The sequence below is a fragment of the Schistocerca piceifrons genome, chromosome 4, assembly GCF_021461385.2.
Source record: "Schistocerca piceifrons isolate TAMUIC-IGC-003096 chromosome 4, iqSchPice1.1, whole genome shotgun sequence".
Classification (NCBI taxonomy): Eukaryota; Metazoa; Arthropoda; class Insecta; order Orthoptera; family Acrididae; genus Schistocerca; species Schistocerca piceifrons.
The window spans coordinates 721,898,886-721,917,961 of NC_060141.1; the positions used below are offsets into that span (position 1 = coordinate 721,898,886).

Below are 19,076 nucleotides of genomic sequence, written 5' to 3' on the forward strand. Positions count from 1 at the left end.
TGTCAGTGTCCATGTAATGTCTGCCTCCATTAGTGTAATTGTTAACAGCTCTTTTGTAGAAATGAGATGACTATTCATCCTGATCATTGAACAGATATTGTGCAATGAACTTTGTCAAAATTTAACTACAAACTATTAACAATATCAGAGAATCAATTCTTCAGTTTCTCTTGGCATATTTTGTTGGTCGAACAGTCCTTGCTTGTACTGTTGGCTTATAATGTCCACAATATTTTGGTGACCAGACATGTTGCCATCATCAGCTGTGCTGACAGGTTGATAGAAAGAGCTGCTGGTGGCACATGGCTGACTTACATCCCCCTCCCCCTCTTTCCTTGAGCTCTTCCTATGACATCAGCGGCCCAGTGGTGATGGCATGGGTGTCTGTGGTAGTGTAGGTGTAAATACTCAATCCACCCTGCTTGCCAGATTGATTCACTGAGTGTCTTCTTAGACTTGTTGAGATTATAGCTGCAGTTCTGGTTGATGAGATTGTCCCTGGTATGAAACTTGATGGTCTCTCTAACAGCACTGCTCCAGTATTTCAAAGTATGTGCTAAAATCCTGGTATGTTTGTATTCCATTACATGATTCTCGGACAAACAATGCTCTGGGACTGATGACCTGGGATATATTAGTTGAATGTGCTGCTAGCATTGATCATCAGTGGTGTGCACTATTTTTCCAATGTATGTCTTGCCACATTGGCATGAAATCGGATATTTCACGGCCTTCCACAAACTGAGGTTATCTTTCACACTCCCTGGTAATGCCCATATTTTATTGGGTGGGCAAAAGACAGTTTTTGCTCAGTACTTATTCAGTCCACGGCTGATTTTTTCCAAAATTGCATTGGTGTATGGTATGAAGGCAATGGTTGCCTCTTCCTCCATGACTTTTTCCATCTCCACAGTTTGTACTGCTGTGGTGGAGCAGAGTGTGCTCCTAATTTGCCATTTTGAGTAACCGCTTTTTCGGTGTACAGTTCTTATGTGTTCCAGTTCCTGGAGCAGACACACTGCATCTGAGATGGTGTGTGCCCTATGTACTAGTGTTTTTAGTACCCCATTCCTCTGCACAGGGTGGTGGCAGCTGTCCGCATGCAATAGAGCTCAGTGTGTATTTTCTTCTGATACACACCATGGCCAAGGGTGCCATCAGCTCTTCTCTTGACCATGATGTCTAGAAATGGTAGTATTCCTTCTGCTTCAGTCTCCACTGTAAATTAGATGTTGGAATGGATGGAGTTTAGATGTGCAAGGAAGTTCCTTCTATGGGGCTAGATGATGAATGTGTCATCCATGTGGATGAAGTCAGGGCTTCTTCCTTGGAAATGCTCCATACATAAAGTCACAGCCACAGACAGGAATGGGTTGCCCATTGTGACTCCTTCCAATTGTTCATAGTATTCTACATAAAATAGGAAATACATGGAGTTTAGGATATGGAAATGCCCACGATCTTTGCATAAAATTTCTGACCTGTCAGTTCTAGTTACCCCCATAAAAGCACGCTATTACACAGATGAATAGCAAAAACATCAACAACCCTCAACAGGAAATGAGTCCTTCAGCCCAAAGTTGTTGAGGCATTTCACAAAATCCACAAAATTGGAGGTGTGATGCAGGCATTTTACTCGCATATGGGTTTAGTATTTCTATCAGGTATTTTGCCAGCAAATATTTTGGAGCCCAGTTGCTAACAGTGGGGTGTAATGTCACCCCATCATTGTGGAGGTTAGAGAGTTCATAAAGTCTTCAGGCTGAAGGACTCAGGTATCCTGTTGGGCCTTGACATTTTTTCATTATTCACTAGGTTGCATCTATGAGAGTTATATCATCTACATCAATACTCTGCAAGCCACTGATAGTGTGTGGTGAAGGGTACTTCTTGTACCGCGAACTGGTCCACTTTTCCCTGTTCCATTTGCAAATGGTGTTGGGAATAATGATTGTCAGTACTTCTGTATGAGCTACTACAGTAATTTCTCAAATTTTCTTGTTGTGGTAATATTGTGAAATATAGTGGAAGGAAATAATATATTGTCTGACTCTGCCTAGAAAGTACTCTCCTGAAATTTCAATAGTAAAGCTCTTTGTGACACACAACACCTCTCTTGTAGCATCTGCCACTGGAGTTTGTTGAGCATTTATGTATGGCTCTCATGCAGATTAAACAACTGTATGACAAAACATGCCAATTTTCATTGAATTCTCTCTCTCTTTTCTCAGTCTTACTGGTAAGAGTCCCAAATTGATGAACACTACTGAAGAACTAGTTGAACAAGTGCCTTGTAAGCTACTTCTTTTGTGCATGAATTACATTTCCTTCAGATTCTTTGTAGGAATCTCTGTCTGTCATCTGATCTTCCTATTATTTGCTTTATGTGGTCTTTCCTCTTAAGTTCTTTTCAGATAGATACTCGTAGTATTTTATGGTAATTACTGTTTCCAGCAATTTGTCATCAACAGTATAGTTGCACAGTAGTGGATTTCTTTTCCTGTTTGTGCACATATGTTACCTTTTTTTATGTTCAATGTCAACTGCCAGTACATGCACTAATCCTTTGTTGGTCCTTCTGCAAATCATTACTGTCTTCTGATATTGTTAACTTCTTAAACACAGCTGCATTACCTACAAACAGGCTTAAAGAGCTTCTGACACATTCTACTTGGTCATTCATACACATTGTAAGTAGTAACAGTCCTATCACATGTCCTTGGGGGACAGTGTCAAATGCTGTCATGAAGTTGAGGAACACGGCATCAACCTGAGTGCCGAAGTCTGCAGCACTGTGGTTCTCATGGAGGAACAGAGTGAACTACGTTTTACAGGATCTCGATTTGCGGGATCTATGTTGATATTTATAGAGGAGATTTTCTTTCTCAAGAGATGTAGTAACACATAAGCATGTGGTAGTGCTTACAGCAAGGGTGTCTGTAGCTGAGATCGGCTAGCTGGAATTCAATGCATTGAGTACAACATAACTATTATGACATCACTACATTTATTATCATACTTGAGCATAGGGTGGGGAGGGGGTGAGAAGAGATGATGGAAGGTGGTGGAGGAATAGTCTTCTGGGAGATGTTGTTGTGCTGTGAAGTTATTCAACATGCAACAGCAATAAATATCATTTGTCCCTTGCAGAAGCAATTCATACTCATCTTCCTATTTGCAGGAGGGGTTCGATTCCTGTATTTTGAAAATAGTGGATTTACTATCTGTCGTTATCTCCTACCTCCTGCAGTTACTCAACACAAGGAGGTCATATTCGTAAGAGCATAACAAAAGTGTTTATTGATGCCATTAGCAACGGGAACATACTTGAAATTGGTCTACCAGAACAGTGTTCCTTATGCAGGGTGGGCAAAATAAAACTGGCCCAGAAAATATTTACAATAAGATTGGTGGAGGAGTGTCCCTTGTTGATGAACTTCAAAAAGGATGCTGAAACAGGCCCTCATTGATGTCGATGCAGCACTGTGCTAGATGTATCAGGCTCAGAGACAAGCACAGCAGCTCTGCCTGGGGGATAAAAGCAACAGTGTTTTCAGTGTTCCACTGTAGCTCTTCCAGGGTGTGAGGATTGTATGAGTACACCTGGCCTTCAATTTGCCCCACAGGTAAAAATCACATGGAGAGAGATCAGGTAATCGAGTTGACCAGGAGGTTGCAGTGCCTCTGCTGATTGTTATTACCTCCCTGAACACCACATGCACTCGTGACAACATCGTCAAGATGCTGTTTTCTGTTACTCCAACTTGCTGAAAATTTCCATTCATTATTTGTGAGTTGATCCACATATGGATTATATTGTTTCTGGACGACATAGTAGTTAGCATTAAGAGTTTGATGAAAGAATCATGTTGTGACGTTGACACGAGACGCTGTGCATCAGACACTATCTTGAGATTATACAATGGCTCTTCAGCATTCGAGGGGATTTCCTGATGCTCAGTGATACATGTTCTGTGAGTGCACATATCATGACAGACTAAGCAAGGCCTCATCTGAAGAAATGGAAACTGATTATCCAAAACCCCTTATTCCACTTCATTCATTCAGCTCACAGTCTCATGGTTAGTATTGCTGGCTCTTGATCATGAGGCCTGGAGTCAGTTTCCAGCTGGGCCACAATGGTGTGTGTGTGTGTGTGTGTGTGTGTGTGTGTGTGTGTTTTAGTCCTCATCATCTTTCATTATCATTTACCCACAACTCACTGAGGAGGTGCTAAATAAGGAGACTTGCACCAGGCAGTCAAACGTCTCAGATCAGGTCTCCTAGTCAATAATGGCAAAATCACAATTCATTTCATTTCATTCAGAAACCATGGGCTGAACTCAACATGTGAAAGTTCTTTTGGATATTTTAACTCTTGCACAACAGTGAGTTGTGGAAGACTACAGATTCAGGTTCTTTCCGATAATGTCTCAGCACGATGATCTATTGATTCTCACTTGCTCAGATAAATGGCACTGAGATTTCATGGGACATTTTTCTAGGCTTTTGTTGACTCGAGCAATGTTTTCTGGTCATAGGACTCTTTCAGACAGTTACAGTTTTTATTCATTACAGAGCCTGTTTCGCATCATTTTGCTACTCACATCATTTTGCTACTAAGTTTCATAATGGAGACTTTGCTGGAGTTTTTGCCAAAACACTTCCTGGCTTCAACTCTTTTGGAAACAATTCTGCACCTATTTGCCACGAACTGTGCTGCGCATAACACTCAACAATGAATACATGGTGTTTTCATCATGAGTGTATTTTATGTTGCATTCAACTGGTCACTAAATATGTTTGCTCCTCTCACTTACTCAAACGTAATGACACAGTGAATCAGAATCACTGTATTTGGCGTTTTCTACAATGGGCACTTCTCCTGTTTGTTAACAAGGGTCAATTACATGTCAGTACTATAAATATTTTTCAGGGCACTTTCATTTCTCCAACATTGGCACATATCTAGAGGCAAGAGCTGTCTTAAAATTAAATGGAATAATACTAAATTGAACCATATACACATCTACAGACAATGTAGAAAGACCATATTGCTCTTATACAGTTTGTCACACCGATGACTAATTCTACGAAGGGCAAACCACAATTGAGAGGGTGTAGTATGCTGCAAGGAAAGCAATGATGAGATGGGCCCATTTCATGGAGTGGCAGCATTGATTGAGATAGACCGAGAGCAACTGCCTACTGATATTTTAAATCTTTATTTGGTACACACAAAAATGTTATGGAGAAAAAAAAAAAAAAAAAAAACATTAGAATTCTCAAATTAGATGTATATTGTTGTATGAACAATTTTACTTGCATTTGGGGTTTTATAAAATTTATTTTTTCAAATGTAAGCAACATTACCTGTAAAAGGTACATGGGTGCTACAATATCAGACACCACAATGTTGTTCCTGTGGCTGGAAAAGGAGTTACATTTGCTCTACATCATGTCTGAAATCGATTCCTCTTTGGAACAAAGTATAGAACAGTTCCACATTTCGCAGTTGAAAATTCCTGAACAGAAAGCCGACATCTCCCCTTTAGCCAATAGCTCGGCCAGTGACTAAGACTGTCACATCATACATCATTTACTGGCATAGGAGCTGCTGTTTTCTTCTTCTTGTCAACTGTTTGTGGCTTCAATGAAGGCTTGTGAGGGTTTCTCTACCCAGAAAACATGATTTCATTTGCAATGTCACCTTGGATCTGCTTCAACAACATTTGCTCTCTTTTGTTTCTCGGCAATATAGAAGACATGAATTCACAAAACACAGATTTAAAGAGAGTCCAAATAGAAGAAGATACCATCATTTCACTTCAGTGGTACCCTGTACAGTTCAGTTAGGACTCCTGCCATGTCCATTCTCCCCATGTGCTTGTTGTACTGCTGCACAGTGGTGGGGCAAACCACATCTGTCTTTCTTCTCATTCAAATTCCATTTCTTTAAAGTATCCAGAATCACAGTGCTTTTGGTACTCAAAAGAGCCATGACCTCACTTATGGATTGTTTTCTCGTCTTCTTAAGTGCAGCTTTTCAACTTTTTTTCTAAGTATGCCAGTTGAGTCCATATTAAACTGTTTCAAATCAACGATTAGGTCCAGAGTACAGAAAAAATTATCAAAATATACTCTACACTTCAAATCATTAAGTGTATTTCTACACAGATATTAGAGCCTGACCACCAATTCCAAATGACTTCCTCTCTTGTGTAACCTCTGGCAGAATTCCTTTGCCTGTTTAAGGGATAAAATCACAGACAATGCCTGACACACTAGTATGTACAAACATTTTGAAACCCCATTTATAGGGCTTACTTAGAGTATATTGACACACAGGTTACCAGGCCTTGCACCATTATAAGAAACCATCACCTCACCAATAGATTGTTCAGTTTCTTGTTGTTGGTGGCATATTTGTATGACAGAACCTGGAACTGGTCTGATCTTGAATGGTCTGTCTTTACTGTTTGTTGGTGGCTCATTGTTTCCAAAATGTATATGCCCATGAAGTTTCTTGAAATCTTTCAAGCTCATAAATGCTTGAAATTTTGTCGAGATTGGTTGACTCTGCCCAGTAATCTGTGTAAGAAGGCATACTTACAATTTTCATATAAATGAGTATACCAATGAACTACTCCACCTCACTCTTTTGTTGACAGATACATTCGTCATCTTCAAAACACAAGATCATTGCTAAGGAATTTTCTGAAACACTGGAGTAGGGTATGTGCAAAAGAACTGTCCCATACACAAGGAACACAACTATAACACTGTACTGACTTAGTTTATCCACCTGAATGCCTTGCCTGTCTTTCCAGTGGTGGCTCAATTTTACGTATATAAATTGAACTGTTTAAAAATATGTAAGTTTTATAATTAATCTTTTAACATTGTCAAGAGTAAAAGAAAATGGAAAAAAAAGAATGATGGTAGCAGTGTGAATTGAACCCGAGTCAAAGAGTTGCCAGTCGGTGCACCTAACCACTGGGCTACCAAACTGATACATGAAATGCTGCTCAAAATCCCTCTACTTCATGTGCAAATCTTTAGAGAGCATTTTACCTTTTCCTACGGCCCACTAAGGTGAAATAGGTTAGGAATTTCAAGGGGCATCTACCTACTTCTACTCAAATGGTTTGAGCCAAATCAGTAAGCCTTATGCCATACTCTCATGTTGTTAGATTTACATTTGGAGTGGATCTACCTTACTCTTTAAATATTGTATTCTCCTCCAAAGATCTACTGGAAAAGGACCTCTTTACCAGATCATCTACAGAAAACACTTTCATACTAAATTTCCTCATATACCCACTGTTTTTACCACCGTCTATAGACTTATGTCCTATAAGGTTAGTAACTGTAACTAAATTGAATTATTTAAATATATTTAAATTTTGTAATTAATAGCTTAATATTGTGAGGAATTTAAATGATGGTAGCAGCACCAATCACACCTGAGCCAATGAATTGCCAGTCAGTGTACATGACCATTCTGCCACAGCACTATTACATTAACTGCTCCTCAAAAATCCCTCACACTCTACAATTGCACAATATCTTACACACGAGTTTGAAGAAAACTGCTAACCTCTGCAGTTGCACTATATCAAGCACACAGTTTTGAAAAAGACTACTAACTTGATGCAGTGAGCACTCATATTTCTGGAAGGGATGATGTCACATCAAAGCATGCATTGTCAAAAACAAACAGCTGCATTCCTTCTTTGTATAGATCATAGTGTAGCTGGCCGTCATTTGAGCACTCGACAATGGTCTGTAATTATCGCGAAGACAATGCTACAAAACATGTTTTCGTCTATTTTATTTGCATGCCAGTACACATTCCATGAGAAATGGGATAATTCTGGTGCGATATTTCCAGTGTGCTGTAGCACATAAGCACAAAATAATTGGCTGTAATTCACTATTGTGAACAGTCTCTGGCTGATATTACGGATATTTGTCACTGCTGTAGACAAAAATATCGTCCTCCGGATCGCTGCCACCACCACAACCAGAGAGATGAGGATCTTCAGACAGTCAAGTAATGCTTGATCTTTTATTCCTTCCATAAAATGTGTTTGCTTCCATCTCGAATATCCTGTAAATGAGTAAACATAATAGTACTAGAAACATTACACATATGTTTACAAAGTTCTTTGTAGGGGCAATGTTGCCTACAGACAACACTTTTTTCACACTTCATATTTATAAACATCAGGTAAGAATCCATTAAGACATTTGTATTACAACACACTTTCAAGACTTTCTCTTTCTTTTTACTTCTAGGTTTTACTGTACAAGATAAAACAGCACCACAAAATAAAAACAAAGTGCTGCTACTCCAGTAAACAATGTTCACCTAACCTAGCACACCATCTGCCAAAAGTGTATACTATTCATAAACTTTTCTCCAGGGAGAACAGAATATCGCTCGATCAGAGAATTTCAATGATTCTGTAAGCATCATTGCCCATCCAAGGATGAAACTTGAAAAATGTCACCAAAGACAATGTGCAATTTTGCCATTGCTTTCAGAGCAACAGTGCCCAATAGAAGGTTAACAACAAGGCACGAGGGGAATTACAGCTTTGCAGTTCAAATGTGTCCTTCAAACAGCTCTCTCACCATCTGGGTCAGGATACCAACTCAAGTGAGGGTTACATGAAGAAACTACTATTGACTTTTGCCTTTGACAAGCTAAAGGCAAGCATCTCCTGCAGCTGGAAAGACATTGCCACATGTGCTGAAAGTAGCAGATGTGCCTTGTGCAATGTACGCTTTGTGCTGGGATGTTGGGGAAACCTGGTATCCCTGTGCTTAATGACCACAGCTGGTACCCTTTTGCTCTCACCAAGATATTTAAGCAGCTGTATTGCACACAGCAGCATACTTACTTAAATTTAGTTAAATAAATGTGTGATCAACATTGTGATTAATGACATGAAAGTACACTTGTATGAAGTGACTAAATGTTCTGAGAGTTTACAATTGTTACATTTAATAGATGATTAAAGCTTGGTACCTCAAGGATAATAAATTTTTAGTTAATTATTTTACATGAACAGATTTGTTATGTCAGCCGTTCATTCTTCCAGTTGACAAATATGAACAGTCTAACAGTAGCTTGTCCATGGACAGGAAGAAGTTGAAGGGCTCAGTTCTCTGTATTAGCACCACTTCAGTAGCATGTTTTTGTGGAAGTGATTGACAGGTTGTTAGACATATTGTCTCCTGCTGATAATGAGTTAGGGCTGAAGGTCCTTGCCTCTTCTGCTTGAGCAGCAGCCCAACCCCCATCTCACACCCCCAGAGTAAAAAGAAGGGACTGATGAAAGCAACTTGAACCTTAGGCTTGGAATCAGCTGCATATGGTCCTGAAGTTGGCAATGGCATTGTTCAAAGGACTGATTGTATTTCTCTGTTCTGGAGCCAAGTAAACCAGAAGCTTGTCGGTACTGTGTTGATTTTGGCTGCAGGTGCCTCAGTGTGCACAACAGACTGAAGACTTATATAATGACCCTGTATGGATCAAGTATGTGCTATGCACTAAAAATGGCACCTGAGTGACAGAATGTATGTGAAATGCATTTTTTAAATGTTGGATGAAATTCTTAAGACCACTGAAAAATTCCAAAACTAACTTCTTTCCAGTAATCCTCAAATAATACTAGGAACCTAGTTAAAACACAAAGCAGGGAGTAGGGAAATTTTCAACAACAAAAGGAAGTAATATTGTAAAATAGATTAGACTGCCTAGGTGGTAGACTATTTGTAGCAAAACTTAGGAATACTAAATCTAGCAAAGTCCAAAACAAATCTGAATGTGAACTTACAGAGACAATAATAATCAGTGGCCATGGACTCTGATTAATAATCATATGTTTCTACAGCCACTAAATTCAGACACAATGGTTGTAGAATCATCCAAAGACAACCTGAATTTGATAGCAGTAAAATATCCCAACCATACAGTAACTTTAGTTACTGACCAAGAAAACTAGAAGGAAGGTCAGTGTATATGGTCGTTGTGACACAGCACTCCATGGAGTCATCAATCAACCAAGAAAAGTATGCATATGAAACTTCCTGGCAGATAAAAACTGTGTGCCAGCCCGAGACTTGAACTCGGGGCTTTTGCCTTTCACAGGCAACTACCAACTGAGCACACTCTGTTGCAGAGTGAAAATTTCATTCTGGAAACATTCCCCAGGCTGTGGCTAAGCCATGCCTCCACAATATCCTTTCTTCCAGGAGTGCTAGTTCTGCAACGTTTGCAGAAGGGCTCCTGTGAAATTTGGAAGGTAGGAGATGAGGTACTGGCAGAATTGAAGCTGTGAGGATGGCTCGTGAGTCGTGCTCGGGTAGCTCAGTTGGTAAAGCACTTGCCCGCAAAAGGCAAAGATCCCAAGTTCGATTCTCGGTCCGGCACACAGTTTTAATCTACCAGGAAGTTTCATATCAGCTCACATTCTGCTGCTGAGTGAAAATTTCGTTCTGGGAACATTGCATATATTTTTCTGGTAGGGGATACACAGTCTCTTGAAGTAATGATGAATGCATTATCAGCCAGCTGCAACACTTGTTGCAATATTAAAAATAGTTCTGATTTCTCACCATTCACACTACATACATACAGTGCCATATTGTAGATATTTTGTTTCAGACGCTTTTCTGAATTTGGTGTCCATATTTGGTATTGGAAAGCTCTTTTATTGTAGAACATTTTCTTAACATATGCTAGTATACTTTTGATGTTTGTCTTGCTTCAGAAATCTCATGTAATCCACTGTCTCTTTTGCAATTTTGATGTTTCATAAGTCACTAATCTTTTACCTCCCACTCTTGTCTGCATTTTACACTGTAAATATTTTTATAAGAATAGGCTACCACTCACTGAATGGAGGGGGCATCAGGCACATCAAATATAATAACCAAATGAGTCTTTTAAGTTTCTCTAATGATCAAATGTATCAGTCATATGTAATGTTGGTACTATTACACTTTTTCTTTTCCTTTTATAGGCGATATTGAAGAGGAAGACAATCGAAGAAAGAAGAGGAAAGATGGTGATGGCAAAGTGCGCACAACAAGTGCTACTTTGGCAAGCAAAGGTATTAAGGCAGGAACTACCACAGTGGGTGGTACTAGCCAAATGGGCTGCACACCAATGGCAGGAACCGGGGCATCGATAACTCCAGAGGAAGAGTCTGAACGCTCTCCCAAGGTACCACCACTGAAGATTGTAATTCCTGCAGCCAGCACTGCAGACCAGGACCCAGGGGGTGCGCGTGGTAAAGTGGGTGTGCCACGGCAGGCACTGCCATACGTTGTGGCATCACAAGATGGTGCCGGCAGTAGTGGCAGCAGTGCTAATGCTGAGGATGCTATCAGTTCAGAGCAGTCACAGGTGCCGTCCTCTGGTGAGCAGGCCTGTACATCGACTGGCACCTCTGAGGAAGGAGTACGACCACAGCGTGTGTTGCGTTCTTCCAATCGTTCTACCTCAAATGCATCGTCGCCTGCTCCCAGTGGATCCTCGCCGCACCAGCCGCAACGTCAGTCTCCTCCTCCTATAACTACTTCAGACACACTCGAATCTTCATCCGGATCTGTGTCTGCAGGAATGACGCTGACTTCAACATCAACAACTGTGTCACCACCGGAAAGCAGTGGTGCTCCCATTTCAAATTCCATTCTGACATCTGGTGGGGCAGTGTCAGAGCAGACAGATCGTGGCAGTAGTCCACTGTTAAATTCACAACAGCAACAACAACAACAGCCACAGCAACAAGAGCAGTCACAGAAGGAGGCACAGCAACAGCCATCATTACAGTCACCTCAACAGCTGCCGTCCCAGCAGCAGCAGACATCTCCAGAACAGCTGCAACAGTCACAGCAGCAGCAGCAGCAGCAGCAACAGCAGCAACCACCCCAGCTGCAACACATACAGCAATCTCAGCAACAGCAGCAGCAACAACAGCAACAACCGCAGCCACAGCAGCAGCAACAACAGCAGCAACCACAACAACAACAACAGCCACAGCAGCAGCAGCAACAACAACAGCCACAGCAGCAGCAACAACAACAGCCGCAGCAGCAGCAACAACAACAGCAGCAGCCACAGCCACAGGCACAGCAACAATCATTGACACCACAGCAACAGCAGCAACAACAACAGCAACAGCAGCAACAGGCACAGCCATCAACAACACAGCAGCAACCACAACAACAGCAACAACAAATTCATACACAACAGACAACAACTCATCAGGAAGCTGGCTCAAATATGCTATCTTCAGTGACACAGTCAGCACCATCTTCCAGTTCAGTAGAACTGCATCCACGAAAACGCAAGATGAAGCAGAATCGTGATGCTTCCATGGCTAGCAGCAGTTCTGGAGCTGGTGTTACACCAGTAGCAGTGAGCAGCTCCAGTGGGGTGACAGTAGGACAGGGCTCCAACGTGCAGGTGACAATTGCCGCACAGGCGTCCTCTGCCGGTTCAGATGCTTCGGACTCTGGTGGTACTGCTCCTGACGTTCATCCACATGACCAACCTATCACCAACTGTTACCAGTTATTCCTCAATATCCGAAAACAGGTTTGTCCTATTGTTGGTTAAGTATTTACTCTGCAGAATAATACACATATATTAGCATTCTGTAACAATGGGCAACAACAAGTTTTTAATTTTTGTGAGCATGTTCTCTGTATGTGTGATTGGTCCTTAGTTTACTGTTACAGGGAGGGCATAAATTTCTTAAGGTTGTTTATTTTTTCTACTTTACATTAAAAGTTTGCACTTGAGTGCCTGTCTTAGGATCATTAATGGAGTCATTCTTCACCAGCAGTTACAATATAGAAACATCACGGAGCGAAAAAGAAATTCAAATGACCTAATATTTAGAAAACAAACTGCTGGTTTTTGTATGTTTTAAATTTTTTCATAAAACATAGCTGATTGTACCACCTTAAAATGCAAATGATTGTGTATCATATACTTTGACAGTTGGTATCCATTTTATTTTGTCTGGGGGATATTAGGAGTTCTGCTTTAACGCACCAAGTTAACATGAACAGTACACACACAGGTGTTTTTATAAATATATCCCACAAGTGTCTACAGCAATACATTTGGTAGAGTTTAAGGAAGTACGACATTTATGCACTTTCTACATAAAAATTAGACAATGTTAAAAGTTAAACAAAACAAGAAAATTTTAAGATATAAAATGTTGGTATGTTTTAGTGGTTTTGCCGGTTGTGCTTTGAATGCAAACGCAAATCCAGACCATATTCCTTAAATCTTACTTCAGTGTAGGACAAAAGGAACCAATAATATACAATGTGATTCCATGAAAATGACAGATACTTTTAGGTATGATGGAGAAGGATAAATGTATCGGCGAACACAATCATTTGCCTGCAGGGGAACAGCAACTGCTAGTAATTAAAATTTTAGAACAGCCACAAGTTGCATGTAACTTTTTATTTAATTTTACATTTCACTTGGCCAACGTGATTAGAGTGCTTACCTTAAGTGCTATGAGTAGTTGTTCATCTTTTGCTTTAGTAAAATACGTCCGCTCTACTGAACAAGTACTTATAGCTCTTAACATATGAATTTTAGACCCCATATTCATTGGACAATTTTTTCTTGTTTTGCTCCATACTACCTCCTCCCAAAATAAGGAAAGCAAAGAGTTTGCAGTAGAAGAGATCCACTGTAAGAAGTATTAGACCAGTTTCAATTTGGTTGTTCCGGACCAAGGTCCCTTGCCTCAAACTGATACATTTACCCATGTCCATCATTCCCGAAAGTCTTTAATGTCTTTGTGGAATCATCTTGTATAGGGTCAACCAGGTAAAAAAAATTTGTTGACTGATGTATCTATCTGTTTTTTGAACTAGTAACTATTCTTTCGTGTGTTGTTCTGAATCATTTATTTAAACAATCATGACTACATACCATGAGCACTTGCACAAATCAATGACAATCAAATTTTAAATACGTGATAATATCCAGAGCTAGCAGCAGTGTCTTAGAGGCAGTGGAATTTTTCAACAGTAGACTTGGTAGGATTGGATGTATGAGAAACTGTTTGCATGATCTTCTTCTCAGTATACATCATACATTTTGCTGATTGAAGTGTCTCACTAGAGATTGCGGTGGGGGTTCCATGAATATTAATGTTGAAAGCTTTTTATATATATATATATATATATATATATATATATATATATATATATATTTTATTTTTTATTTTTTAGTGAACTGTCAGACAGTAACTGCAATGACTTTTTGAGGAGCGTCATCATGGTAATCAAAAACTTGTTGATATGACAGCAGGTCATGGGAGAGGAATGGCTCTTTTGTACCTAGCTGTTTTGCTGAACCTGATTAAGATTGTATGATCTACAAATGCACCTATTGAAGACAGTATGATGCTTTCCGTGTAAACATAGTGGTTTTATTTTATTTTATTTTATTTTTTTTTTAAAGACAAGTTTGATTGTTGGGGCATATCTGGCACAAAACTGTTAAATTTGGTAAGTCAAATGGGGTTCCAACTCCCTGCTAATTCTATCCATGAGATATATGGTCATTCAAAGAATATTCCTAACAGCAGTTGAAAATTGGGGTTTAAAACATGGGACCATCAAAAGCAGAAACACAAAATTTACATATACAGGCACTGTGTACTCCACTGGAATACATCAGTTTTGCCATCTTACCTTTGAAATAGATCACAAAGATCATTACATCACAAAAAATAAGTATACTAGACTCTCGCTAATCCTGCCATTCCTGGCACATACGGGTGCCAGATTAGCGGAAGTGCCAAATTATTGGGTGTCTGAAATTTATTTTATTCATTTATTTTGTTTTTTATTTATTTTGAAAGCATAGGGAATATAGTGTACTGTACTTTATTAAACCGAAGTAAACAATTTTAAAATATAGAGGATATACTTCATTAATTCCAAAAATACATTAATTTTCAAAGAAAACTTAGTCCTTTAGTGTATACTGTACATAATTATACACTCACTATGAAACATGTTCCTAATTTTTAACTATCACAATGATGATTAATTTTTAACTGTCACAATGATGATGCGCGATGGTGGTATGCTTTATCATGCAACCACTTTGCAAGCATTACATTGGTACTGTATGTATCTGGTTATTGCATAATGTACTCCAGGAAGACATTGGCAGCTTCAGCACCAGGAGTGTGAGAAATCTTCATGCTCTATCCTCCTGTGTCCTCTTCTTCATCACTTTCAACATTACTTTCTTGCTTGCTTTTGATTATTTCTTCATCTGTTAAAGTTTAGTCCATATCACAGTTTTCCTCATTCAGCCACTTAATAACATCACCATCAGCATCAATTTCTTCTCCTCCTGGAAGGTTGTGAAACATGTCAGTGTACAAAGTAACTGATAATTCCGAGCTGACTGGCTCATCACTGTCACTCACTACTGGATACAACTTGGCTTCAATGGATGGCCACAATTTTCTCCAGCTCTTCATTATGGTAGCGCTCTCCACTTTATCCCATGCTTCGGCTGCTTGGAAAACAATATCATGTATGTTAATTGCTTTCCATGCCTTCAGAGTCATTTTCACTTTCATTCAGCAGGGAGATGTGAAGTGAATGTTGATAATGACGTTTAATTGACTCCAAAATTCCCTGGTCCATGGGCTGAATTAGGGCTGTCACATTGGGTGGGAGAAAGAGTGCTTGTACATGTATACTATCGGACTTTAGAGAAACATCTGAAGGATGACTGGGAGCATTGTCAGTTTTAAGGATAGCTTTCAGTGGAAGCTTTTCCTTCTTTAGTTCTTTTCTCACTGATGGTACAGACGTTTCATGGAACCACCGAGCGAATATTTGTCTGTCCAGCTATGCTTTCTTCTGAGCACACTGTGTTGAAAAACAACATGGATGTTGGGATTTTCCAATCGCCATAAGTGGTAGTTTATGACTCCCATTTGCATTACAACACGCCATTTATGTTACATGCTGTTTCTGTTGCTTGTAACCACGAGCTTTCTTCTCGTTCTTGGCAGCTAATGTTTCTGAGGGAAGCATCTTGTAAAGGAGTCCTGTTTCATCACATTATGCAAGGCATCAGCAGTTAAATCTTCTTCCTCTATTATCTTCCATATCCTGCTTATAAACTCATCAGCATCCTTATCGGTAGCTGAGCGACTTTCCCTGATGACTGTCAGCTGCCGAATGCCATGTCGTTTTTTCCAGTTTGATGGCCAACCTTCGCTCGCTGCAAACAAGTTACTACCACTAAGTTGTTTGTTAAATGCAGCTGCTTTTTTCTTTATAATCAGGCCACCAACTGGAATTTCTTTACTGCGTTGTTGTACGAACCATCTATAAACAGCTACGTCCAGTTCTTCATTCTCACTCTTTTGCATAACCTTCCATTTTCCTAAGTCACTATCCATTTGTGTTGTACTGTCGAATAACATCTTTCTTTTTGATGTCATAAATAGTTGCTCATCCAACATTGAACTCAGCAGCAATGGCTTTCTGCGAAGAACCTCGATTTAACTTATCTAAAATTTCGAGTTTCTGCATGAGGTCTAACGTGACGTGTTTTCTTTTAGAAGACATGGTTCTGAACTGTAAAGAAAGCTGCAATTTCAAATACAGTATATAAAGCATTGTTTAACTACGCACTATTGCGCACAATAAGTCATTGTGCATGTGTTTTTGGATGTGCGCCAGATTACTGAGAGGTTGGGCTACTGAGGGCCGGATTAGCAGGAGTCTAAAGTATAACGCTTCTGACCATAATGGTATTTCAGTCAAACTACTGAAATCTAGTGCTGATCTAATAGAGCACCCTTGTTACCTTTATGATCAGTTCTACATGTTTGACAAGAGTTCCTGGTATGTCTTGTTGTTTTGCTAGAAATTTGTAATAGTAGGACATCTTGGCGGGTTTGATGAAAATGTCTTTCTATTATCAAACAATGGGAAATCCAGGACGGAATAACAACAGTATTAAGAAAAGGAAAGATTGCTACTCACCATGTAGAGGAGATACTGGGTCACAGACAGACACAACTAAAAGACTGCCATAAATGTAAAGCTTTTGGCCAAAGGGCCTTTTTCATAAGTAGAAGAACACACGTTCGTCCACACAAGCTCTCTGGCGACTGATGCTGGCCTATGTCGTCAGAGACTATGGTCATGTATATGTAAGTTTTGTGTGCATGAATGTGTGTATGTTGTCTATTTTTCAAAAAGGCCTTTTGGCTGAGAACTCAATATGTATGGCAGTCTTTTTGTTGCGTCTGTCTGCAATTCAACATCTCCTCTATATGGTGAGTACCAATCCTTCATTTTCATAATATTGTCATTGAACCTTATTAAAAGCTAAAGTTTAAGGGTGACCAGGATCCTGTTCATTTTTGTGAAAGTCTTGTTAAATGTGTTAAGAGTTTTTATGTGTAGTCACAAATTTATACGAAAATCTTGTGTTTACTTCTTAAGTGTGAAAAATTATTAAATTTGTTTATTTGCATTGCGTCTGAGATATTTTTAATTACATTTTGTCAAATCTAGATTGAGAGGAGAAGAAAAGGTCTCTTTCCGGTGCAGCCAAAACCACCTCAGGGTTTCAAGGACTATCTTATGAATCGTTGTACTTATCTATTGGCTGGTAATGCGTCATCTCGAATGTCAGTTCCAATGGCAAATCCACCCCAGAGTCTCAACCCTGCCATGAAGGATCTTTTTGTTGAGCAAGAAAAGGAAAGGCACCGCTTGCGTATGCAGGTATGTTTGTGTTTAATCTTTTTGAATAATTTTTCCACTACCCTTAGCTACGGGAGTGTGCGATTGGGTGTCTGTGTGTGCAAATGAGTGTACTTTTACTAGAAAAGCAGCAAGAGCTCAAAAGCTAGTGTGTATAGTGTTTCCTGTTATATGTTTATAAGTTCCCCACATCAGTCCACTGTACGTGAGTGATTGCCTTTCCCTGATTTCACATATAATTCCATTCAGGAATTTTATTTTCTTACTCTTGTGGCTCTTTCTAGTTGAAATCATGTAAATTACTTGTGTATTGTATGTCTTAAGTATAACTAACTTGCGTAGCTTACTGTGATGAGCATATTGTAACTGTGTGTGTATAGTGGGGGAGGGGGAGGGTGACATGCATGTGTGTGTTGTTGATGAGAGAATGGAGAGGGAAACCAAGTGCTAGCCCATAGTCCACTTCTCTTGAATACCATCAAGGAGACCACTGTGCTAAATGTTCTCATCTGAAGAATGGATCATCTTCAACAGTGTCGTATGACCTTGTGCCATGAGACCCTGCAGAGAGGTTTTTAATTTACCTCAGTTGATCAGTGCAAATTATGTCAGGAATTTTATACCCCCACCTCTCATCCTCTTGTTGACTGAATATTGGTGATGAAAATGTTTGCATCACCGGTTTTCAAACTGATTATCTACATGTTGAGTGCTATTGCCCAATCATGTGTTACCAAGTTGGTTATCGACATTAGGTGTCAGAACCCCAACAAATAGACTGTAATACATTGCATTTGTCTTCTCATTTGGAAAAATTTGTTCTATATAGAACAAAAGTACGTTTTAAGAGTTTTAGTGTGATAAGAAATTACTGCGCTAGCATCAGATTATGGATAAATAAGATGGAGACAGCGGTGATATGATACAGTTCTGCAGAGCACAAAAGATTCTATCATTTTTTACAAGCTGAAAATTTTGTTTTAATCATTGTGAATGGAGGACAGTGACAAATGGTTAATATATGTGGAAATTACAGTCTATGTTTGGGCAGATCACAAAAGTTCAATAATTACATCTTGGCACAGGATGATTCTGTTAAAGAATTTCTTTGCCTGTTCATGTTTTCCAACAAAACTGATGCATGTTTGATGTAGGGATTGTTGAATTGTTAAGAAATTCTCTGTTTGAGCCTCTCCAACCAAATACATTTATCAGATAAGGAATAGATACAGTGAACTACAGTAATCTTGAATGTGGAGGAAAACAAC

The 19,076-nt window shown here is 39.5% G+C and overlaps 1 protein-coding gene across 1 annotated transcript in view; it reads left to right on the forward strand.

Annotated features, from left to right (window-relative positions):
* The window catches only part of LOC124794731 (ankyrin repeat domain-containing protein 12-like), a 59,453-nt gene that overhangs the window by 11,221 nt on the left and 29,156 nt on the right, over nucleotides 1-19,076 (forward strand). Inside the window, exons 3-4 of the mRNA XM_047258326.1 lie at nucleotides 11,037-12,616; nucleotides 17,617-17,829. Coding sequence (XP_047114282.1) covers nucleotides 11,168-12,616; nucleotides 17,617-17,829 — 1,662 coding nt within the window. The 5' untranslated portion in view covers nucleotides 11,037-11,167. The remainder of the gene's footprint in view (nucleotides 1-11,036; nucleotides 12,617-17,616; nucleotides 17,830-19,076) is intronic.